At 45.0% G+C, this 26,021-nt stretch overlaps 1 protein-coding gene across 4 annotated transcripts in view; it reads right to left on the bottom strand.

The window, feature by feature from the left end:
* Positions 1–246: 246 nt before the first annotated feature.
* Positions 247–26,021, bottom strand: part of SETD5 (SET domain containing 5) — a 70,148-nt gene continuing 44,373 nt past the window's right edge. For 2 of the 4 annotated variants that reach the window (XM_072876452.1, XM_072876453.1), the window contains exons 14-24: positions 25,085–25,348; positions 23,900–24,220; positions 22,072–22,314; positions 17,828–17,957; positions 16,351–16,604; positions 13,746–13,802; positions 11,789–12,256; positions 9,712–9,998; positions 6,570–6,703; positions 2,699–2,772; positions 247–2,508 (exon numbers count right to left, since the gene is read on the bottom strand). In XM_072876452.1, the coding sequence (XP_072732553.1) occupies positions 1,909–2,508; positions 2,699–2,772; positions 6,570–6,703; positions 9,712–9,998; positions 11,789–12,256; positions 13,746–13,802; positions 16,351–16,604; positions 17,828–17,957; positions 22,072–22,314; positions 23,900–24,220; positions 25,085–25,348 (2,832 nt within the window). In that variant the 3' untranslated portion in view covers positions 247–1,908. Of the gene's footprint in view, positions 2,509–2,698; positions 2,773–6,569; positions 6,704–7,862; positions 7,964–9,711; positions 9,999–11,788; positions 12,257–13,745; positions 13,803–16,350; positions 16,605–17,827; positions 17,958–22,071; positions 22,315–23,899; positions 24,221–25,084; positions 25,349–26,021 lie in introns of those variants that run through there. The other 2 variants (XM_072876454.1, XR_012044670.1) reach the window with 2 other exon arrangements.

Consider the following 26,021-nt stretch of genomic DNA (forward strand, 5'->3'; position numbering starts at 1 on the left):
CCCTTTCCTCAGGAACGGCAGCTCCCGGAGCAGCACCTGGCTTCACCCAAAAACGCTGGCAAAAGGGAGGATCTGCAGGGCTGCTCCTGCCAGGTTTCATTTACGCTGCAGGGACAGGGAAGAGAGACCAAGATGCACCCCCCTGCCCCACAACCTGGGCACCAGCCCTGAAGGGGGTAAGGAAACAGAAAGGGACTTTCAAAAATACTGGTTTTCAAGTTAAGTATTTTTATTATCAAAATTATTACATCTCTTGTGAAAGTTCAAATGTTACAGCATGGTGTAAAAACTCCACTAGAGTAAGAAGCTACAGCCCCCACCTTTCCAAGAGCTTTCCAGGGTCCCTCCCTCCTGCCCCCCTCTGTGCCCAAAGGTGCCGGAGCCTCTGGGCAGGGCCCCCCCGGCCCCCTCCGGCCGCCCGGCAGGGCAGAGCCCGCCTGCCCCGTGCTGTTCAGAGCACGAAAGGGGAGGCTGCACCCCCAGGGCTAAGCCGAGTGAAGTTTACACCTATTTTATACAGTATACAGACACCCAACTGCGGGGTGACAAGTTCCATCCCAACACGCTCACAGCCAGACAGTGTGAGAAAGTTACTCTTTGTTTCAATATTTTAAAAGTCTCCCCTAGGTTGAACAAACACCTGATTTCAATTGTGAATTAGAGAAACCTGTAACAGTCCTAAAAAAAGGAAGAAGACTGTGCATCTGAAAAGACAGGGGAGACAGACTCACAGCATTATGTTATCCAAGAGAAAGGAGAAGTTCCACTGCAGCACCAGGGATGACACCTGTCGTATATTAGCTAACCTACTATGGTTATAACTGAATATAAAATTAGATAAATAAAAACACGCCCGATATTACAGTAAACAAGTGAGAAAGAAGCTGGCAATCGTATGGAATTGAACAGACAGCGCACTGTGTCTGGGCTGGCTCTGCTGCCACGCTCGGCGAGTGACGGCAGCTGGGAAAGACATCCCGGCGCAGCACTGCACGGAGAGCGTCCGGCTCGGCACAGACCGGGGTCCCCACCGAACACCTAACCACCACCTCTCTGCAGCCCCCCGCACGCCGCAGCATCACTTTGCTAAGCAGGCCCCCGGTCACCCCCAGCGTGTCTGCGCAGCGGCAGCCAGAGACCCCCCCCTCCCCCCCCCGGCACGGTGGCACGTGGCAGCACCGCCCCAGCAATGCTCCCGTTCGTTCACAGACCCGCGACGGACGCGGCGATCGCGCCCCGTCAGAGCAGTACGCGACAGTGCATCCCAGATCCTTTGCAGTGACAGGCACACACGCTCCAACCCCCCCCCCCCCCCCCCGTGCTAGTTCACATTTGCGGAGACTCTGTTGTCCTGGAAAAAGCTCCGACCACGGCAGTCATGACCCAGGCCCAACGGCAGCCGTGTGCGCTCATCTGCTTGTGACTGGAATGATCGTAACGGATTAAAGCCCTCCCCAGAACGCACTGAGAACCTGACCTATAAAGAGAGCTTTGGGATTGGAGTTCAACTTCCCCCCATGTTTTCTTTAAACTGCTTTCGTATCCAAAAAGATGTCCGTACTGCATGAGTGACTATGGCCATGGGCACGGACAAGAGACAGAGGCTGCACCACAGTCATTGCACTTGAACCATTTGCCTTTTTTTTTTTTTTTTTTTTTTTTTTTGCAATGTACCCACACGTCAGGGAACAGCTTTGCTACAGTCTCTGCCTCAGAGAAATCTGCGTTCTCCTACAAGGCCAGAGGCCAATACTGCTCACAAATCTCACCCGTGCATTTCAGACCTCAGCCTCTGACCCCTGGCACCCCAGCATCAGGTGCAAGCTCCCAACACTGGCCCAGGAGCCACTTCCAGAGGTGACTGGAAGGAGCTATGGGCAGTTTTGTCCTCCTGGAATCCAGGCAGCCCTAGGAAAGTCCTGTTTGAGTCTTTACTCCAGAACCTTGAAGCTGCTGAAGTCTGTACTGATGGACACTGCTTCCCCCGCGGTGCGAATAGTGTTGTGCATTGGAAATCACTGCCCCCCGGGAGCCCTGGTAGAGAACAGACTGCCCAGAATTCGGCAGACTGATAGTCCGCAAGTCTGACTGTAGTGACCTAGCACTTTGGGGAGCAGAGGTGGAGCCTGACGCGCCTGTGCAGGGCTGGGAGCCCGACTCGGAGGAAAGAGAGTCCACAGCCGTCTGCTGTGCTGGGCTGGCAGCAGCAGGGCAGCTCTTCTTCAGGAGGCTGCTGCTGATGCTGCCAGAGTGCTGCTGGCTGCTGTAATACCCCGAATTCCCTGCAAACAGGGCAGAGGAGTCTGTGGAGACCGAGTGGGCAGGGCTGGAGTACGAGGTGGAGGAGAGGGATGTTTCCGAGGAACTATGAGAGAGGCTGTGTGCTGTCCTCTGTGCTGCTGCTCGATAGCTGTACCCAGGAGATGGAGTAAGGTGTCCTCTGTAGGGGGAGGAACTCTGCTGGAGAAGGGTCTGCGACTCTGCCTGGGGACTGTCAGACTGCAGGAGCTGAACAAGTCGGTAGGGAAAAACAAGAAAAGGCACGTCAGACTGACTTCCCCGTTTCCCACCTCCTTCTCACGCCAAAGGTGCTTACTGTGGCAGGATTGGGAAAAATTGGCAGTCAAACCCAGTTTCCCACCTAATCCTCTTAAAAGCTGTATTTCAGAATGGGCAGATAACATCTGAAAGAATTTACCTGGTAGCTGTATCGAGAAGGACTGTAAACTGCTGGTCCTTTGTGGGCTTCTGGAGTGTCTCCTTCTGCTGTGTCTGCAATGTACGGGCAAGATGTTAAACCTCACCCTCTGGACTGAGGCCACAGCAGTTCCCTCTCAAATGACACCTGCACACACCCCAGCCGTCTTGTCCTGCATCCAGCTACAGCTGAGACAAGAGCGGCTGCTCCAGCCATCAGTGTTTCGGAAGCTGAACAACCCTAGCAAAAGGCAACTGGAAAACCTTCACATAAATCAGCCAAATGCGTTAGGAACTGCTGCTTCCCTTACCCCAGCTCTCTCTGGTTTGGCACAAAGCTCACCTGCCTTGGACCAGCCTATCTGAACGGCTGCACCTGGTGACACCACACAGACAGCTTGTGCTCCCTTGGCTTTCCAGAAGGATGCGAGAGGCAGAAGACAGTTTCTAAGGACTCAGCAATTCTCCACTCAGCCTTGGTCACAGGAATCCGCATTGGCTACAGCGAGAGCTGGGGAGATAGAACTGTCCCTTCTCAGATGGTTGTCAGCAGGATCCTGCTGCAGGTTTTCCTCAAAGGCAGATCCAGACACTGCCGAAGACTGAAGTCCTGTGTTGCCAAGGCTGACAGCACCCCTGCTGCTGTTTTGGGGATTATGCTTTACAAGTCAATTGAGCTGCTCCAGACAGAGTTACTCTCAGACCTCAGAAATGCCGATTTCAGAAACAGAGGAAGATGATGAAAAAGGTTTGAGGGGTAACAGCAGCACAGGACACACCAATCCGCCTTAGTTATGTGAGAGATCAAGAGAAATAAGCTGTTTCTTGACAGAGCAAGCCTTTCTAGCACCCATACCTTAGCAGGTGGGTGAGCTTCTTGTCCTACCAAATAACTGAACCTGAACTGGGGTAGGCAAGTAGTACTTACTGCAAGTGACCCAGCCACTTTGCCACATGTTTTTCAGTTGCCACTACTGTAACCATGGGGTTACAGCTGGCGATCGTGCTTTCTTTAGGAGGGAGTGAAACTGGTGGGACTAGAAGATTTCACAGCAGAGTTATGTTGCAGTCTAACGAGACAGAGCTGTTTATCTGCAGCATCTCAGGGATTCTCAGCAGCCGCGTTTGAAATGCCTTGGTGAAATAGTGTTGGTATTAGTATCAAATTTACATGACAGACGTGTCTCAGTCATGAAACAGGACACGCTGCCTTAGTCTGCTCTGTACTTCTGCCAGACAGGTCTGGCTTTGCACCAGATGCACTGGCACATGAGCATCAGTGTCAGCAGTGCCATGGCTTTGCTGCGGTTGTCCTCTCTGTGCTACATCACAGTTGCTGGCTGAGCTAAACAGGAATCTGGACGGAGCTGTCTTGTCTGCTGTTGACCTTCAGAAGCCTTCTTCCTCAGGGCACAGGACCTGCACAGAGACTGGGGCGTGAAGCTTCCAGCACGCATCCTGTGCCACCTTCCATTTTCTGAAGCTACATCTGATGCATCAAGTAGCTGTTTGCTGTAGGTGACATTCCGAGTACCGCACTGCAGGGAGGCAAAACTTGAAGTTTGGGGCATGTTTTGTTAAGCAGTCATGCACAGAAGAGACTAACTGTTCAATCCAGGAGACTGTTGTGATTAACAGGAATACGAGAATCAGAAGAAATCTAAAGATTTCTGGAAGAAATTGTTTCTTAAAAGGCCAGGCACACCAGCAGGGCTGCACAGTTTACTGGCAGTGCCTGTTCACAGAAAAAACCTTGACAAGTTAAAGACTATCAAAAGACTCTAAATTACAAAGGGTGAATAAACTATAACCTTCCTGAATTTGCTTTATGTAAACGTAAGGAAGACAAAGCCAACACTTCCCTCCCTCATTTCTTAATACCTGCACAAGGAAGGACATAAAGCAGAACTGCTTTTCTGGGCAGAACTGGCCTGTGTCAACCTGAAGCATGTATGAAGTGACAGCCTTAACTGAGAGCAGCTGCGATTCTCACAAGTGTGGCATGCACACAAATTCCATTTCATTCCTACATGCCCCATCAGCAAACCATCTGAGTTTGGCGTTTTTAGTTCCCCTCATATTATCCGTTACAGCATCAAGTAAACGTGTATCTTCACAACTCCTACAGGTGATACCAGGAATGGCAGGGACTCAGCCACTCATTTGTTTCACTAAGCAGAGCAGCAACTGGGGGAGGGAAGGCGGCTCACAGAATCTAAACAGGCTACTGAAGAAATTGCCAGAATATGCAAAAGAAGAAAAATATATTTTGCTGCGCTAGGCTGCAAGAGACAAAAAGACTTTTGCCAGCTACAGGATTAAGTTTTCACAGCCTGGAGTGGGATGGGTTTTACATGACAAGGAATAAGAATGGATCGATGTAGCTGAAAGTCTAACTGCAGCCCAAGTCTTGGGTGAGACTGAAGAGCCAGAGCCGTACAGATTACAGTGGGCAGAAGGCCTGTTCCGAGTCTGGATTTTGCCTCCCCTTCTAAAAAATAACCACTGAGAAAGCCACTTCCACTGGTATGAGAAAGACAGGACACAGGCTCACAGTGGAGTCCCACGAAACCAGTGGAATTTTTGATAGGGTAGAGGATTCCCTCTCAGGACTACATGAAGAAAAGGCATTGAGAAGAGATGCGCTTCGGTGTAGAAGATAGCAAAACCCCAGATGAGAGGCCAGTTTTCAGAAAGTGCTCCCAAATACACCTTCCTGCAGCTGGGGAAAAAGTCTGATTTGGAATGAAGTAAATACCTACTCGCCCTAAAATGCTCAGAAATGAGACACCCCAAAGGCAAAAGTTGCTGTTGCTGCTGAGTTACCCAGAGAGCGCTCTGTGCTAGCCTGGGTTAGAGGCTCTAGTCCTTCCACGTCTAACATACCACACAACTAGGTTCTGGCTTCCAGACAGATTCAGATCACTACTACAGATCATCAACAAGCTGCAACCATATCAGCCAAGAGCCTCTAACAACAGTTGTCAGCTATGAGGAAGCAGGGGCTGATGGCAACACACAGACTAAGTTATTTAAATATGATGATCCATCCCTGTAAGTGCCAAGTGCGATCAGGGTTCTGAGGGCACTATCTGTTAGAGAAAAACAATCATGTTCAACAGAGACTGAAAAATAAATAAAAGAAAAATAATTCCGTTTCACAGCTGAGAAGTTAGGCAATGATGAAGTGATCTCTCCATCTCACAGAAAGTCACATCGCACCTTTAGACCACAGATGGATAAAAGAGGGGTATAACTTCAGCTCAAGTTACTCACTGACCCTGCATGCTACTTCATGAGGACAACGCTTTATTCAGAGAAGAAATGAACATCAACCCAGAACTGAATTCATCTCAGTAAGGAGGTGCATTTCACAAAACTGACAAATATCATAACTCGGGGAATCAAGTAACTTCAAAAAGAGCTGAAGTAAGGCTTGGAAGCTAAATTAGTTCTTAGCACTGCCTAAAGCCTACACCTGCCTTTTAGTGTGATAATACATTTATCTGGATGTTCAGCCAACTAGAATTATTAAATGATAGCACTTTCATCCCCAGTATATAGGGGCAATTGAAGCAATGCTGCTTAACCCATCTGTCCAAGGACAAAGCAGCTGTCCCTGCCAGAGCCAAGATGCAGGTAGTCTTGAATCCAAACCCTGGAGAAATCTGGAGGTCTTCCAGGTCTATCAGAAGAGGGATATAGGCTGAGGCAATATCTGAACAACAATAAAGTATGGTTTGCAGAAGGCTCTCATAAAGCATTGGTAACGTTAAAGATGAAGGCACAACTCACTTCATAGACAAGTTTGCAAAGTTATCGCAGCCCATCATTTCCCACCAACCAAGCGTTCAAAAGTTTCGTCTTCCTACCTGCATCTCTCTCAACAGCACTGTCACAGGTAGGTGAGGATTCGTTTCTCTGGGATACCTTTGCACCACTTCGCAGCACCTTCTCAAGTATGCCTCGGCCCTCTCGAAGCCTCTCCACTGACGTCGGGACCATCCTGCAACAAAAACCCGGTAACAGCTGAGGATTGCTATTGCGCAGCCGAGAGCAACGTGACCAACGCACAAGGGGGCTGTGGGGTCCTTGGTATAATCACAGGACAGGTTTAAGTTTCTGCTTAAATTCTGTATGATGTTAGCGCAAATGCAAACCCCTGCCACAGAAGGGAGGGATCAGAGACCACCAGCTCTCTAGACAGATGAGGAACTGCTTTTGCAATGTAAATAGCCTCCTGTGGGATTTCAGAATGCCATCCACTGGCTACCATGATAGCACTGCCCTCAGAAATACAAAATCTTTACTCTTATCAAAAACGTGGTATAAACATCCAGTTCAGTCGATCACCTGATTACAGGACACCTTCTCCCAGAAAAATTGTTTCGAGATTCAATAGCATTTTAAAAATCCCGGTTTTGTTTTAAAATTAGATGCAGTTATTTTGCATAGATTACTTTTATTCAAACTAAAAAGAAGCAAACCCAATACCTTTATGATAACACAGTGTCAAGATAGTACGGTCAGATAATGCAACATTCCTGGAGCAGAGCTAGATTGGCCATTTTGCCCATTAATGCTACTTTGTCCCATTTATTCTGTAATGTGAAAACTCTCCACTCAAGATTAGTGCTAGATCTTGTTCCATTATATTACAAGTGTCTAGTCTGAGGGTGAAAAAACAGAGGTGAAGTGGCTTTCCTAAAGCCAATCTGTAGAAGAAAAACAGAGCCACAGACAAACCCCAGACCCTTGGGTCAATATTCAATCTACCATGCACAGGACCATCCAAATCTCTTTGGAAATATGTGTTTTAACCTGTAAGATAGTAGCACCTTGATCAGGGATTCACAATGCCTTTACCCTAGACACTGAAGAACACGCACCTTAAAAATGCCTGAATTTAAATATTTAGTATAATATTAAATGCACTGCATACCACGTAAGCATGCAGCTTGACACCATATTAACAGATTTCTGTATTTAATTTTTTTCTTTTTTAAAGATATATTAAAAACTGTGCTTTACATTAGCTCTTTCTTTTTTTTTTTTTTTAATAAATAGCCCAGACATTGAAGTTCACCCCTCACTGAAGCAGAAGGGAGAAGGGGCCAGAGTTCACACCTCATGGAGGTGAATGGGGTGAGGGGGTGAATTCACACCTTCGTTGCTGCTATTGTTTTGCTGGAGACAGTTTTCTGCAAGGCTGGGTTTACTGGGCAGCAGCACATCTGTTTACATTGTGATGGCTGTATCTTGGCAACTGAAAGAGACAGAAACTTAATTTTTTTTAAATGAAAGCTATTGGCAAATATTGTAGAATTCAGCAAAAATCTGGACAACTCTAAAAATTAAGGCATGTAATTGTAGTTCCCACCATTTTCTTCTGTCCCTAGTGTTGTATTATTATGAATGTCTGGAAATGTATCTGAAATGTAAGCACTCAGAGTCAAAGATGAAATTGGGTCACAACTTTAACTCAGTAACACGCAGTTTCTAATATATTTTTTAAAAGTAGAAGGGGACTGTACGCTTGTTAGCCTTGCTCATTAAAACACAGAAGAACAAGAATTTAAAAGGCAGCAAATTTGCTTAATCCCATTTCAAAATGTATCAGCATGGTTTCAACTTGATATCCAGTGTCCCATAACAACATGATCTTTATTCCCACACAATACTTACTCATAAAACCGTGTGAGAAACTGAATCCAGAGCACCTGCTGAGGAGCAATGAAGCTCACAGAATATACGTCACCGTACTAGAGTAAGGTTGCCACACTGACACCTCACCCTGAACTAGTTTTTTCTTCATTCAGCTAGGTTTTTCTTTCACCCTTTTGCAGGCAGAAGGAGGTGGCACAGGAGGAGAAGGGCATGGGATATCAACATTTGCACAGAATAATATTTGATTATAAAATAATGATGATAAACTAATCATCAGCTGATGGCCTCAGCTGTGGCCAGTCCCAACATCTGGCAGAAGGTCACCTGGTGGACAGAGTACTGTCAAAGAGGTACAAGACAAATTATTTCTATAAATCTCCACTTGAAAAGTAATGGAAGATTGGAAAAGGGAAGGAAACAGATCTTATTACTCTTGTAAATTCACCCAAAACAATGTTTCTCAAGCACCTTCAGCATAGACTTCATAATTCTCGCTACTTCAGCATTGCTTAGCATCTCTTCCCTTGCCATCCCCCACCATTACATGAGCAGTGACACAGCTGCGTATGTGGAGAATCAGCATTAAGAAAGATATGCCTTTTTGATCGTGGTGTCCGTGAACACAACTTGAATACTAAGCAGCAGAGCCAGTGTACCACATAGCTCCAATCAGCAGAACGCCCTAACCATCACTGCATTGACACTATAATGCCACACTCTGCACTTCAGTGCTGCAGTACTTAATTTTTTGGACCAGACATAGTAAAATCAGGTTCAAAAGTTTTTGAAGACCAGCCCTTCCCCTTATCAAACCTTCTCATGGTAACAGGATAAAGGTGTTTTTTCCATGCCTTTGGCAAGCCACCGACTGCAGTCTGGTAACTGCTCTTCAAGCTACACGTGCAAGGCATTAGGGAAGCTGGAGTTGTTTCACTGTCCCTGCTTCTCACAGGGCTCTGTTAGCTTTCCTTCTGAATAGGAGCTGACTTAGTATCACACATGTCCAAACAGAGTGGAGGTTCAGCGAGCAAAGACCTGGATTAAATTCTCATCACAAGAGTAAGACCTTCAAACCTGAGACCTTAAAAGGAAACTGGTGGAGGAGAGACAACTGTTTAACTTCATATCTTTCAAGACAGATTTTTGATATCTAAACCAAGAACTAAAGGGCAGGCTGAAAAGACTGCTGGTATCCTTCATCGTTGTTTAGCAATCACGAAAGAGAACAATGCCAAGAGACACGACAAAATCCATCCGACTGCACTTATTGTTATGGAAATGCCCCCTAGAGAGTTTGGTCCTTCTCTGTAGAGCAATCTCAGGCTTGCTTGCAAGGATAACACTCACCACCTACTGCTGATGTTCTCCTGGGATTTGCTGAGTGATGTTGAGGAACTAGCCCCCCTCGAGTCTGGTGGGCTGATGTCCTCTACATGAGGCAGGGAGGGATGAGAAGGGGAGAAGCCACTTTGTGGGGAGGATGGGGTTCGTACTACGGAGCCCGGCAGGCTGTTGCCATCTGTGTCAGTCACAGAACTGCTGCTGCCCTGTCGGGTAGGAGTCCCTGCACATCGCACTGAATCGCCTCCCTCCTTGGCTTCTTGTTTCCGCTTGCGATATTCTAGTAGAGATACCTGGGGGAGAAAAATACAGCCATGAGTCAGGGAACGCAATGGACTAGGACAGGGGGAGGAACGTGCCCACACACCATTTTAAAAATCTGTTTCTCTGGGTTTGCAGATAAAACTTTAAAAGATATATTGGGATTATAAAACCTTCCTGAATCTGCAGGCACTCTGGAAAAAGAGCTAAATGGTACAAATTTGGATCACTCATTGACTGCCATGCTCACCCACATTTTACTCTTTATGACCAATACCTCATCAGAAATATCCAGCTGGTTTGCTTCTCTAACAATCTGGAATTCCACACTACTTCAGTATATGCTTGCATATTCAAGCATCAAGCCTCTACATCCTCCTCTCAATACCCTTCACTCCCTCTCTCTGGTTTGCGACATTATACAAAATGTGTATCAGTATCTGTACATCTCAAAACCAGAGTAATAGGAGCCTCCTTCACAGAACTGGTATCTTCAGAGAGTCCTGTTCACCTGTACTGGTTCAGCCACACTTATGCTAAAAACTTGGTAAAGCCTCGCACAGAATTTTAACCTGCTTAGAGCAGGTTCCTGCTATGGTGGTTCAGCAGCCAGTATTGCAACCTTCCAGCACTATCACCTAAATAAATTACTTTTAGCAAAGGTATAATGTAATTTTGTGCAAAGCAGTCTCAGATTTGTCAAAGGCACGGACCAAAAGGTCCCAGATAATGCAGTCTCATAACACAGGGACAGCAGAACCAAAAATACACAAGTATTTCCAGCTGAGCACTTACCTTTCACTCTACCTTCCCTTAAGAGTTATTATGAGGCGCAGACCCCATAAAGTACTCACAGAAGGCAGCTCTGCTGAAGAATTCATCAGCTATGATTCAATGCCTGTACAGAAGGCTTTGAACAGGATATTTCCAAAAGTAACTCAACATATGAAGGTTTTAAGATAAGTGTAACTTTAAAAGAAAACCAAAGGAAAAAATCAAAACCCTCCAGAAATGGAATGGAAATAAGATACTCCATCCAGCTGGACACTTATACAAGTGATCTGAGTTACCACACTTGCAGGGAAAAAAAAAAAAAAAATCTAAGTACAGGACAAGGCACCGATACACATCTACACAAGCGTATATTTATTTGTCCATGAGTACCCAGTTTTATCATAGCAACGCACGATTTGTCATTTTCACTCAGTTTTAGTCCCATGAGGGTCACTGGCCTGCTATTAGAAATCAATATGCATTTGCTTTCTTCAAACAATATTCCTGTGGTTTCAGTTTCAGAGAGCTAAAATTTAAGTAACAACCTTCATCTACTTTTCTTGCAATGTTACTGTGTTTTCATATTAATGGAAGCGTTCTAGTAGCTTCTGATAAACAGCCTGTGTTTTCTTTTGAAACATTGGACCCTTTTTCCTAGTAAGGACCCTTTTCACCCTGATAAATAACACCTCCACCAACTAGTACAGTTGCCCTGTGTTATTGCTCTGGGTCTTGTCTCCTTTTAACAACTATTTATGAAAGCTGCCAGCATCATGCTCTCCTTTCTGTGCTCCCAGAACAGGTATTTTCATTGCAGTCTTTTTCTTCCACCTCTCACATCAAAATCTTGCCTAAAGGGTAGCTCGCTCTCCTTTAACAACTTCCAGACTGTTTTCATCCAGGCACTGGATGCCTGGATTACTTGCCCAGCCTACATTTTAGTTGTACCCTGCTCTCTTCGTTCTCCCTGTAAGTCCTTCCTATGGTGCCAACTGCTCCTGCTCAGGTTCCTGCAATCTTAAGAGTTTCTTTTACAAGAATTACTTGCCTTCTTCCTTTGTGGCGGATTCTGGGGAGCAGATCTGACGCCTTCACAAGCCTTCTCGCCGCAGGGAGACATGGATCCATGCACTGTCTCTTTAAGCAGCCCTGACTCATGTCTGCTGAAATATCCTTCGGCAGGAGAGCTGCAGCATCCTGCTTCCGAATTCATTGGCTTCCTCTCTCCCAAAGGAGCAGATCCCCGCAACAACCCGTCTACACGTGGCATAGCGTTCAATGGGGAGAAGGCATACATTAAATTAAACTCTGTCCGAAAAGCCTGATCAGAGCTTCGTAGCAGCATCTGTGCTTCCCCACTTTTCCCTGGGAAGTTCATCTCTGAAGTAGAGTTTATGGAAGGTTGTGGAGTCAGATCAGAGGATCCAAAGCTGAGCAGCGATGGTCGTTCTGGGCAGGTGTTTGCACCGGAATCCAGGTACCCACCCTTCAAATCCAAGTCGGATCGGAGGCAGAGCTGGAAAGTCCAAGAGGGATATAGGCGGGGGGTGGGAAGTCAGGAAAAGGGTCAGGCAAGGGTGGGAAGAGAAACTTAGTCAGAAAGTACGCTGTACAATGCTAGCTTCCTGCCTTCCAGTTCCTTTCTGATCACCACTTTGGTCCTTTCCTGCACTGTTCTGCTCATTCTACAGGGGAATGACCGAGACCAAATAATAATCAGTTTAGCTGTCCAGTACGAGGTGCCCTTCCTCCTTTAGCAGTCTTACTGCAGCAAGAGGATAAGGCTCAGCACCATCCCCAGGCAGTCAATGAAGAAAACCCAACATTTGCAATTGCCTCATATGTCCCAAAGTTGATGTTAACACATAGTACTAGCTAGGTTCATTATGGGGAGAGAACAGAAAAAATCTGCTGTCCATTTGCTGTTTTATTAGCCAAGTTCTTGACTGTCCCAAGTCAGTCACTACTAACTTCCTAACAATAAAACGTCCAGGACCTCCAAGCCATTTGTTTTCACTTATTGTGAGCTTCGGAAATCTCCAACAATAGTACATTCATTTAATTTATACTGCATTTCTACATTTTACATTCTCTAACAAAACCCTAATGGCATCATCTTTGCGCTGTCACAGTTTCTGGAGCACTAGGCACTGACACAATGGTATATCCATTTATCTGTGTTAAGTGCCAAAAAACCTCCAGGGCAACGGCATAATCGCCTCCTTCACCATGTTAATATGTCAGGATCTCAGACAATGAGCATAACTGACACGATTTCATCCTCTTTGCAGGACTATAGTGCTTAGGGAAAAACACAGCAGCACCAGGCACCAGCTCTGCCCTACTGCTGCTGCTGAGAATATTTCCTCTGCTGTATTACAGCTCCAAGTAGTCTGCCACACTGGAGATGAGTGCTTATTTTCTACTATGAAACAGTCTCTGAGCAAGGTACTGCCACTCGTATTTTACAACAGGCCAGCAGGTAAAGTACTACTTTCTGGCATCTCCTCAACATTTTAAGTCTGCAAGTGAACAGGTAATAAATCAAGGCTGAAGAGAGCAGGTCAGGTGCCCCACTGTGTCCTCATAAGTCAAAACTCCTAGTGAATGTTTTCCCTTTTCTTCCCCCGTAGTCATTTTGCTGTACATACTGAGTAAATATCACACACCACTTATCTGCTGGCCTGGGGCTGAAGTTGATTATGCTATTGCCAGGGTCCCCAGACCTCTTGCCTTCACCTCACAGTAGCCGAGACATACCAAATCTTCACACTGTCTGTTTCCCACCAGTGTCAAGAAGTGAATAAAAAATTCCAGTCTTCAATTTGTTTGCTCTCTTGTGATGACCCTGAAAACTCTCCTTAGCCTTGTTATGACTAATGCTCCACCCTTATTCCCACCCGCCTCCGCACTCCTCATCCCTCCCCTCCCACCGTAGCCTCAAACACACACACAAGCACACACGCTCCCGGCCTCAAATGCAATTGAGACGGTGTGATAACTACCTCGGGTGACATGGACTCAGGCCTATGCGCAGGGGAACTCTCAGGGGAGGATACGTTCTAGAGGAGGAAAAAGCATCTTGTTATTCATCTACTTAAAAAGCCAAGAAGCAAAACAAAATCCATTAAAAAAAACAAGCACAGAGGTTAGCAATGGCTATTCTAAACAAAGACTATCCCAGGAACTGGCCCCAGCCTGGATGGCAACTCTGTTGGTTAAGTGGTTTCTAAAGCTTCCTGGAAGCACAGAGACAGGACTGGGTTACTGTGTTTCATGCTATAACTTAGTACCCAAAATGGAGCACATAAATGTTAAGAGAAGAAGCATCTTATTTTTTATATTTCTGATGCTGTCAGATAGAGTTTGCGCCATGAAATAGAGAGAAAGCCATTTATGGTGTTTAGTCTGAGAAGATGGGAGAGATAGAAAGCCTGGTTTTGCCCAAAAAGTAAACTAAGATCCCCCAAACACTATAGTGAACTTTCACAGACATTACACTAGAAAACAAAAATGTCTCCTTCCATCCACTGTGGGCCACCTTTCCAGCTAGAGTCAAGAGAATAGGTGTGAATGGACAGCTTTATGAAATGTCGTATCATCTGAGCACCTATCAGTGGAAGGCAGCGTATGCATGTGATGGCATGGCTAAGGCCTCCTTCCCAAGCACTTTCCTTTCCATGCTACTGAGCAGGCCTAAAATAGAATCAGAAAGGAAGAAGGTTTCCCAGAGGTACGTCGCCATCAGAGAAATATGGCAGGAGTCACTGCCCTCTGCAAGGCAGAAACACTCAGAAAACTGAGGAATCTCAGAAACCTCTTAGCTAAAAAAGCTTCTTACAAACCACAGAATAAGCAGATGCATGTCATCATGCTTCTAGTAGCTCCGATGAATATGGGAGGGGCTAAGCATCCTCCGATTTGTTTCCAATCTAAAAAGTCCAAAAACCGGGTCTGAAAAAACTCGTCTGTAAAAACACAACCAACCAGAGTTTCAAAGGTTATGATACAAGCTCTTCAGAGAGCAGCTAGGAAATTAATCAAGAAGGAAGTTTCTTAAAAGCCACGGCTTTCAAAAACGCATTCCCCAGCAAGCCAAGATGTCAAGCGACATCTTCCGCTCGCTTGAGGCAGCTTGTGAACTGATGGAAGAATCTGTCTGTTGTTCTCTTCCCACAGTGCCATAGGACTGAAGTATAATGCTTTATACATGGGAAGATGCATTCACTCAAGTTAGAACCAATGATAACTAAATGAAACAGACATGACATTAAAATAGTGATATTATGAGTGAGCTGCATTGAGGGAAATACAAAAGTTTGAACAAAGAAGCCTATGGTCTACTGAGCTGTTAGACTCTTTTCAAGGGGGAAAAAAGGTAAAAGGGGCAAGTAAGGTACAGATACCCAGTGAAATCCAAGCTTCCCACGTCTTACATACAGCAACAGAAATAACTAACACTAAGGTGGGACAGGAAATCAGTGACTAGACTGTGGAGGTCCATGGCAACTCTGCCCTGATCTGCCATCTCAACCAGAGCAAAGGTAAGGATTGTTTCCAATCAAGCTGTGTGCCTGAAACAGTCTTTCATCTCTCTCTTCAATGCTCCACAGTCTTCCCTGCTAACCTCTACAGATCTGCCTCTCAGACAGCTTACAAGAAAGGGCTCTCAAAGAAAATAATCAAAAGCAGACTAAGCTAAAAATACCACAAAGGACTGTTTGCCCTGTTGCAAAACAGATGAGGGATTCCTGCAAAGCAGTCCCTAGTATGGAGCAGTCTGTCACTGCACAAATTCTTTTTTTAATGGTTTTAACCGGCAGAGTGTGAGCAGCCGGTCTGAAGAGTTCCATTTTTTAAAATGAGAATACGCAATACTAGAAAATAAAACTAAAACTGCAAACAGCATGATCCCTATTCACAGGCACAGAGCAGCGACCCAAAGTGGAAGGTCCTAGCTGGATGGATGCTGGTAACTCTTCCACAGAGTTTAGACCAAGGGAAACCATCTACACAGCCTCTTCAGTACTTCTGCAAATTTTTGCTAAAGGAAACTATCAAGAAATCAAAGGTATAAGGTATTTTCCTTCTACCCAATCAAGGGAAAGGAAAACCAAAGGATATAGTGGAAGCTGATGTGAAGTATTTCTGCCATACTTAAGGTTACTGAAAGCTCTTCAGGGAAAGAGGAGCCGAGGATGTCAGACAGCCTTTGAGAAGTGGAGCACTGTTGCACTCCTTGGAAGAGGCAGGGACTGGAAGCCACACTGGCACAGAGATCTGAAGTGGGGAAGATGACTAAAGAACACTGAAAAACCTGCAAAATTTGGGAGCTACTGTGCAGAAATGGAGAAAAGAATTAGACTACTGTTACAGATAGCTCTGAAGTGAGGGGAGGCTGGGATGCAGCAAGGTTTGACATTTAATAGAGCAGGAGATTTGGCCAGAAGTCTAATGAAGGAGAAAGGCAGCAGCGCTCGAGTCTGACACTATGATGCTGCTCAGGAATATAGCCACATACCCAAAAAGGAAGGTGTCCCTAGTGCTACCGTTGCTGCAAATATTCCAGTTCCTCTCTTTTTAGCATTCCCAGTCCCCGGTCAGATTTACCTCAAACTGTAGTGGAGTATTGCAGCGACTAGCAGCCAGAGAAGGAATTGGTGAGAACATCATGCCATAACCATTGCGACTCTCCTCCTCTCCTGGCAGTGATGAGCAGGGTGTAGCCAGCTGTGGGCTCACTGAGCCAGGAACTGAAGGGATGGGAGGTGGAGGGGTGACGGGAGACAGCGGCCTCAGCAACTTCTTAACGTTCTGCTCCATCAAGTAGCGAGACTTCCATTTCTTCAGGGGACTCAGCAAGTCTGAAAAACAAACTGAGCTGAGGACAGGGCTGAACCATTAACCTTAACCATTAACCATGTGCAAATCGCACGCTGTCTCCTTCCCCCTACTCCCAGCCCAAATGGAGCCCATAAGTCTCCAATGTGACTACAGAAGATTCCTAAAAATGAAGTACCACTGAAGTACTTCTACACCAGTCTTGAGACATGTCTAGATACTGATAACAGAACAATACATAATCAGGAACATACAATGAACAAGGAAAGGAAATATTTCAACTAGAAGAAAGTAAGTACAAGAGGCAGCTAGGGGAAAAGGAGCCAGGAAGGGATAAAAAGAGGGGAGGAGAAGGGTCAGAAGAACATGTCACTGTCACTGCTATGAAGAAACCACAGACAGCTCAATTTTCATTGCCTGAACCTAATAGTTCCCTATAGGCTACATCAATACAGCCCAAACACATTTCACTCCCACAAAGGATTAATGCCTTTCCCTCAGGCCTACCGCTATTCAAAATAATATCTTTTTTTGATGCTCAGTTTAAAAAAAAAAGTATTCAGTAAATTTTGCAGTTCAGTTGTTTGCTTCTTCAGGTCTTGCTCAGAGACGTGCATTTATTGGTTCTGGCACTCTGTTCATTTCTTATTAATCTAACTTTTCAATAATCAATTCTGTATTATCTGCGTGTTGTCTAGCTTCCGGTCTGTCGTCCTCAGAAAACTGATCCCTGACTGGGCAGACCTTCACCCTCTTTCTCTGTAGAAAGATTCAGACACAATATTTAACCATTCTGCTGCTTTACTCACAGATTTTATCTTCTCCATCTTTGAGACTTACTTAATCGTTCGCTTATTACATACGTGCCTGTGAGACTTTGCTATATCTTCCTATAGTCAGCAGATATTTAGTTGTCCATCTAACAGCATCCTGCTGAAGAGAGATGATATTGTACTCTTTTTTTTCCCCTCTATTGGACAAATGATCACACGGCAGAGGTTGATGAGGCAAGATAAATTGATTATCTTTCACAGGAAAATACTGAGAAACTTTACACATGCTCAAGCTCGAATGGGTCTGCAGAAATTTGAACGAAGGGCAAAGTAACATTCTCACCTGCCACAAAGCTGTGCCATCAAGCAGCAGTACACATTAAGATGTCATCTGTGGAGCTGCCTTTGTAATTCAGCAGCTTCCCCAGTTTCACGCAAGTACCCACGCTGCCCTGATGGTGCTGAGCACTTACCTGTGTCATCTTTGCAGATGCTGGAAGAACTGCTGTTCTCGTTACTTTGGTATAGACATTGGGTTCTGTTCTCTTGCGGAGCTGGTGAGGTCTGAGTCATCCCCTCTTCCAGGGCTTGTTTGATCCAGCGCTGAAACAGAACAAGACTACATAAACGTGCAACCCCTCCGGTACTTTCCATGTCATCTTGCCAGATGTACTCAAACTCCTACCCTTCTGTGTAGCAGGGCAGACTGCTCAGAACACTGGTATTACCTCCTTCGCGTGCGCTCAGACAGGAACCCGTCAGAACACAGCTGTTAGCACTGAGTCTACCACCTACTGTGATGGGGCTGACTATGTGCTCTTGATGAGATGTATTCTGGGGATCAGCAGTCTTCAGCAATAACACAAAGATAAGTAAAGAGCAAATTATAAATAGATAAAATGCAAAACTCTGGCAGCTAAAAACTATTAAAAGCAATCTTAATTAAAAGAAAAGGGAGATAAATATGATGAACTATCTTAAAACCCTGATTTTTGTAAAAAAGCTGTTTCCTGCCCAGGAGTACAAACACACTGTCCTCCTGCTCCACTAAGGCATACTAGAGCTTAATGTAGATTCTGCTCTAACAATTCCAGCAGAGAAATGGCTGAGTTTAATCTTCCAGGACAACAATTCTTCCAGGACTGTGCTTGGTGTTAGAGACAAAGAGCAAAAAAATCTGATAAAATGCAAGCAGCAGTTTTCAAGGGGGCTAAAACAAGAAGAGAATAATAAAGGCAAACCTTTTCTTCAGCTACTAATAAGAGATAAAAGTCACAGTGATCTTCTGAACACGGACAATAAAGAATGTTTCACATCTCATGCAAGTGAACACAAATTGAAGTCTCAGCAAATCAGCTGCTCCAGTGGGTGTGCTAGCCCTGTATCTTGACACAAACTGACTCCTGATGACAGGCAGGAAACCTTTGCTTACTTTACTAGAAAAAAAATAACTGCCACAATATCAGAGAAAACACCCAGGTGATTCAGTAAAATTACAGCAAACTGCTGAAAAAAACAAACAGTAACTTGCATTTGTGTAGTTTACCCAAGGGACTCACTTTACCAGTCTTTTCTTCTCCCAGAGAGGTAAAATTGTAAGTTTACCTTTCAGTAATCCACAGTTCATCTGCATGCCAGCAATATGTATCCTATTAGAGATACACATATATGTCTTATGATTCCTCAAAGCTATCATGAAAGCGCATCAGAAACTCAGTGGCCACAATCCTCAAAGTGAAAACTTCAATGCGAGGATGAAGAGCAGGTGACAGGATCTATTTTGATGGCCTTCACTACTGTACAGCAGACGCTTCTTCTCTGTTCAGATATAACTCAATGGATTCCACTGCGGCCACCAGGAAAAGTGAGAAGTGCCAGCCAGTCTGGAGCGCTGCTACCTCAAATGCGGCATCTGATCTGACAGCCAAGTCACTGTACAATGTGTGATTAAGGTGAGCAGGTGTCATGCTTTAACCCCAGTCGGCAACCAAGCACCACGCAGCCGCTCGCTCAGCCTCCCCCCCAGTGGGATGGGGGAGAGAATCGGGGAAAAAAAAAAGTAAAACCCGTGGGTTGAGATAAAGACAGTTTAATGGGACAGCAGAGGAAGAGAAAATAATGATAATAATAATGATGATGATAAAAGAATGTACAAAACAAGTGATGCACAATGCAATTGCTCACCACCCGCTGACCGATGCCCAGCCCGTCCCCGAGCAGCGATCGCTGCTCCCCAGCCAACTCCCCCCAGTTTCTATACTGAGCATGACACTGTATGGTATGGAATAGCCCTTGGGCCAGTTGGGGTCAGCTGTCCTGGCTGTGCTCCCTCCCAGCTTCTTGTGCGCCCAGCAGAGCATGGGAAGCTGAGAAGTCCTTGACCAGTGTAAGCATTACTTAGCAACAACTAAACCATCAGTGTGTTATCAACATTATTGTCCTACCAAATCCAAAACACAGCACTATACCAGATACTAGGAAGAAAATTAACTCCATCCCAGCCAAAACCAGGACAGCAGGTTATACAGTTCAGTTTCCTTGCAAGGCTCAGACATTGGCATGCTTTGGATGCAAACTGAGATCATCAGCTGAGGTTTTTTGGCACCATCCTCAGTAGTTTAAGAAAGAGGCCTGCTGACAATTCAAGAAAATGTGTGATCTATTTCAACAGCCTTTATAAATCAACCTCCCTGACTGAGTAGTCAGAAGCAGACAAGACAGAAAGGTCAGGTCTTGAGAGAGCAGTGTCATCAAGTTCTGGACCGTTTCTAGACCTCAGCTGGCTGAAAAGGAGGTCTTCCCTGTGAGAGTTTCCTAAACATTCCTGAACATGAGAAGCAGACTTCTTCTACATCTCCAGACTGTTAGTGATAAAAACACCGAAAGATACCAAGCATTTTCCATGAAAAAGCTGGGGAACTCCTACAAAGTGGATGAAACCCCTTACTAGAACAGTTATCGATCATTTACTTTCACAAAGTAGAAATTAACAAATTACTTTCTGCAACGTCTGTTCTGGACACAGAAGCTTTCAGTATTTTATTAATTATTTAGATAATGGAACAGACAGTGTACTGAAGTTTTCAGATGATGCCAACCTGGGAGAAACAAGGGGAAAAACAGGACACAGCTCAGCGCAGGCTAGAACAAAGTACCCTATCAAGCCAGAAACAATCACTTCTAAAATTACAGGCTAGAAAACTAATGTGTTGTTCTAACATACATAGTAAATCAGGAATGGAACGCGAGTCTAAATCAACCTGTCAAAGAAAACTCAGTCATCATACAGGGATGCACAAAATGGGTATAGGCTACAAGACACAGAGCAACTTTCTGCTTTGAAAACGCTCCAGCTGCAACACAACATCCAGTTTTGGACACAGCTTCAGGGAAGAGGTGGACTAAATGCAAGTCATCCATAGTGAGACTAGTCCATTCCCTCTCCAGCAGTAAGAATTATCATATGACTAGAAAATAGCCAAATGTAGCAAGAGATTGGAAGACTTGTTCCATGACAACAGTTTTCACTGAATTGTGAGCTTGCTGGCTAGTTGCAAATGCACCAAGCAGAGAACTCGGAATAACTCTGCCAGTTTTGCTGTGGATGCTTCTCTCTTCCCTGAGGCTCAAAGACACCATTAAGGTTCAAAAAAGCAGCTCGAACCTTGCAGTTCTCAGCTTAAAGATGCATGGGGAGATTGCCCAGGCACACGGAAACAAACATGGTTCTATTCACACAAGTACATACGAACCATGAAGAGCTTTACTTATGAAGGAGATACCCAAGAGAGACCTTAGCTTCTTTTTGTAGGTGCCTGTTGGGCTTGACAACAAATTGGCTGAAGGTGGAAACAGTGAAGTCCAAAGCTTCTCTCTGGAAAAACTCCCTCAAAGGAAGGCAAAGAAACCAGGATGTGGTACCTGACTTGGAAAGCTACCAAGACTGGAAGATCAGAAAGGATTTCCATAAAACTGTTCTCAGGTAATCACACAGGAACTGGAAGAGCCTCTGAGCAAAGCTGACAGGCGATAGGCAAGACGGATTCTGATAGAAATCTGACTGAGCAAACTAACCTGAACTACTGTTTCCCTGTGGATGGGTAAATGCTAGCATTTACTGGCCACATACCATCTCTGGAGGAATGAAGTCCTCAGCTGGGCTCAGTTCAGGCTTCCTGCACGGCCGCAAGTATCTGCTGTAGACAGACAGTCTATGATGCCAAACAAAGAGCTGTGGGCTTGCTCTTGTGAACAGGCAAACTCAAAGCTTAGCTAAACAACAAAGGCTCTCCAAAGACAACGGATCTTGACTGAGGCACTGCACTGATGTATTTTGCAACGCTGTCCTATCCCCACAATGCCAACCATCCTCTGACTGTGACAGTAGTAACATAAAACATTCTAAGGGCAACAATTAAAACTCCTTGAATCGCATATGCTGGATAATAAACAGCCACTGCAGATTTGAAAGTACGTGTTTCTAAGAGGAGAGTCACAGAACAGTTGTTCTACCATGGTAAAAGGCAAGGATGAAGACTGAACCCCAGCTAGGAGAGGGTCAACAGACACAGCCTGGAGACTGCATCGACACCAGGCAAGGCCAGCTCAGCAGGAATACATGGCAATAGGCTCAAAGAGGACACAGCAATTTTACAAGGGTGCCAGTAAGAGCTTGACGAGTATATAGTCCCTGAAGGTAAGACATGAGCAAACATACCTTTTTACAGGAGCTGTAAATTCCATCCAACAGAAAAGGCCTTCGACGTCTCTCAGGATTGAAAGGCGAACCAAAACGAATGTAGTGTTTAGGTGTGGTACAAATTAGCGGGGAGTGGATGAGACCTGGCAACATATTTAGGGTAGTTGCCAAAACTGTTGGGTCTGTAGTAATGCGCAGAGGGCATTCAATAGGGCACTCCTGCTTTTCTGCCTTGTCATTCAGCCATTCGGTAACAAGATACTGAAAGAGAACACACACGTGTCAATGCAACTAGCATAGGCGAAGAAGAAAGGCAGTATGGCACAAAGGTGTATGGGGAAGCAATGCTCAGGTCAGCTCACATACTAAAACCTCCCTCCTCCTCAACAGGAAGGAACACAGCCAGGACTTCCTGCGTCAAACCCAATTCTCATCTGTTGCAGGCACAACAGGTAATCCAGTTTTACAGAAGTAGCTCAATTTTATGCTCCATTAATCTTATCAGAGGGTTATCCCAAAACTTGATCACCTTGCTCAAAACTAGTTTCTAGCTGCAAGCCTAAATGTACTAATGGCTAATTTATGCCCAGTACGTGGCAGCCGCGTGCTAGCTTCTGCAGTTTTTCCTCTTTTCCAAGTTTCTCCCAGCTTGTACATTATAGTCTGCAGTCACATTCCCTCTAGGTCTTCAATTCTAAGCTGAAAGCTAACCTCTTTACTTTGTCCTAAACAAATACCCCCCAGCCTGCCATCCCACCCCATCCCAAAAAGATACTGACATTGAATCCCACACCAAATACATTTTTATGCCATTTTAAATTTATTTTTAAATTCCAACGGATCTTTACTGCATAATGGCTTCACTTTTCTCTCTTCATTCTCTTGCTGGTATACACAAGAGAACCTTTATTTCACTATACTTCACAAGATGCAACACCCTGGTTATTTCTAGGTGGTTTTGTTGGTTTTTAAGTAAGTCTCACTACACCTCTCTGCTGCTTGATTTAAGGTAACTTTCTTAGTTTACAGTCTTTTTCTCCTTGCTCCTAAGACACTGGGAGTAAGCAGAAAACTTCTTGAGATCATATGCATCCAACCTTTTCTAATAAACATCCTTTCTTTTGGGCCCAAAAGCTAGTGCTCTTTGTTCCAAACTATCAGCATCTATTTTTTAAATGCCAGCTACCCCATCAGAGTTGTAACAACCACGTTTGCATGCTGCCGCCAAAAGTTTTTGCTAGCTTACTGTGTATAGATCCAAACACATCAGCTCTCCCCATCTTTCTATTAGTACCTTGTTCCTCTGCACAAACAACACAGTTTGTTGTCCTCATGGCCTTTGCCAGCCATCTCCCAAGCCCTCCAACACCAGTATTGAAATATCTGCTTTTTGCTTCCCTCACCCAGGGCTCAGCCTCCAGCATCCAATTCCTTATGTTGCCAAGCCCCTCCAACCCTTCTCCCCCAGGGCCTCTCAAGCTGGAAGCAGTTTCTTCCCCACATACACAAAGCTGTATAATTTGCCTCTTTCTAGACTCTTTGCCGTACCCAAAAGTGAGACCCTTCCTGTTGCACCTGTACCACCCTGTCAGTATCTAAGGTCTATGTAGACTTGCTGTAAAGATCAGCTAATTTCTTCTTCTGATCTTTGTGTGTACAGGGCCGAGCAGCCAGATTCTGAACCACGATGAGGGCTCTTAGCCACTATAGAACAAATAATAGAGAAAATATAGTCACATAATTCCAACTATTTTGAAGAACTGTTTCCCCTGAGCCAACATTTCCCCAAAGGCCACACAAAACCTCTTTTTCCCCCTCTCCAGTTTGAGCACTCAATCATATTTACCTTTTTAGTTTTGGGGTACTTTACTGCAGCTCGATTAGACTGAGATCCTGCAGCCAGGATAGCAGTTGGGTCAGATCCCGTCAACTGTCTGCCTTCTCCTGGACCTTCTACATTGCTGACATCTGTTGCGGTTACCAAGCTGGCAGTGCTTCCTTCCTCTGGGACAGCCTGTGCGAGTTCAGCTTGCTGGGAACTGGCTTGTTTCTGCCTTCTCAGTCTTTGTGCTGAACTGGTCCGGTATCGAGAGAAGCGGCTTTTTGGTCGGGGCCTGGAGGGTTTTGCTGGAGCTGGCTTAGTAACTGTTTTTTCAGGGACGGCATCCTACAATATAAACTGTCATTAGTCCGAGCACCTCTAAGAGTATTCCTTTTCTCTGCATACAGGATCAAGGATTGAGATTTATTTATTGACACTACCTGACTCATAAAATCTGGTTGGACCCTGTTTGTATTGGCCTATAAGATGGCTTTGGGGACCCTTCTAAAACACTGGCACATTATCATTTTGTCTGTTGTGTTCTTAAAGGGGTCAACCAGAACACTGGTTTTAAGGAAGAAAGCAGCAGTATGAAACTTGCCACTTGTCTCAAGGTAACTGCTTTTACTCCTGATCTGAGCTGACATGTATCATTCCAGGCAAGTATCTGGGCCCTGGCACATAATAGGAACACATGCGTCCAAAGTAGACCAGGCCAAAAAAACAAAGAAAAAGAATTCCTCAATCACTGCAGTTACACATCCAGCTTAAGCTCACACCAGTACAGAAGGGGCCCATTCGGTGAAGGAGCTGGGCTTGTTCAGCCCAGAGAAGAGAAGACTTAGGGGGACCTAAGAGCAGTCTTCCCACATCCAGACTGAAGCCACCAAGATGCACTGGCACATCAATGTACATACACTGAAATGAGAGGTTCAGACCAGATACAAGCCAAAACTTTTTTTCCCATGAGAACAGTCATGCATTGGAAGAGGTTTCCCAGAGGGGCTGTGCAATCTCCATCCTTGGAGGTATTCAAGACAAGACGGGGTAAAACCCTGGCCAACCCGGTCTGACCTCAGAGCTGACCCTGCCTGATGCAGAACAGATTAGAGACCCCATGAAGCTCCTCCCAACGTGAATGATCTTATGATCAGATATGCTGCATCTGAACTTGGTACAAGCTATTAAACAGTCCTATCTTCGTCTTACCACTACTTGTGAAGACCGTCGTGTGTTCACCCCAGTACTGCTGTTACTGCTAGAAACATTTGGAGCAGCAGCACTCAGTGCTGAACTTCCATCTTCAGTTTCAGGAGTCTCTGTTTTTATTTCCTCCAGCTCAGGAGCTTCAGAATTGATGTTGATTTCAGCATCAGTGCTGTTGCGGTCTGATGGCTGCTCTCGTCTCCTCTTTCTCTTTTCCAAGTTTTCAAACATGTGCATGATGGCTTCTACCTTCCTGTCTTCCCGGGACTAGAACACAAGAGTAAATTTAAGTCAGCACTGCAAATTATGCACATAAAGAGGAGGAGGCAAGAACAGATATGGGATGTAGCACAGGAAGGAGAACAACTGCCAAATAGCAATGACAAGAGCCAGAAAGGGGACAGAGAGAAGCAGTTCTTTTCAGATATTTGCATTTTTCAACATGGCAAATTTCCCAGAACAACAACAACATAATCATGTGTTCATAGAGTTACTAGAAGAACTAGACTTTGTTCTTAAATAGGACCGCTTAGATACTACTGAGTTATATTTATAAAATAGCCACAAGGAAATGCGTAATTTTGAAGAACTAAAAACCGTAAGAAAGAATAAATAGAGTGAAGAGACGACTTGGAAACAAACAGAGCTACTCGCTAATGACCAAACATTAGAAGCAAACAGAAGCCAGAGGCAAGAGAAGTAAGTGAATCAGTAATTTGCAGCAAGTGTAACACACCACGCAAACTGACTAAAATGATCCAGATTCATTCCTTCCCTGATGTCAGGAGATCACCCAGCTCAAAAAAAAAAAAGCTCTTGTCTAAGCAGCTTATACAGTGGATAAGAGAAACAGAACATGAGAGAATAGAGAGGCAAAACAAAGGTATTTATAAGGTAAACAGAAAGGACAGGAAATCTTATCACCTAGCTGTGTCAGAAA

The sequence above is a fragment of the Ciconia boyciana genome, chromosome 11 (assembly GCF_034638445.1).
Source record: "Ciconia boyciana chromosome 11, ASM3463844v1, whole genome shotgun sequence".
Taxonomy (NCBI): Eukaryota; Metazoa; Chordata; class Aves; order Ciconiiformes; family Ciconiidae; genus Ciconia; species Ciconia boyciana.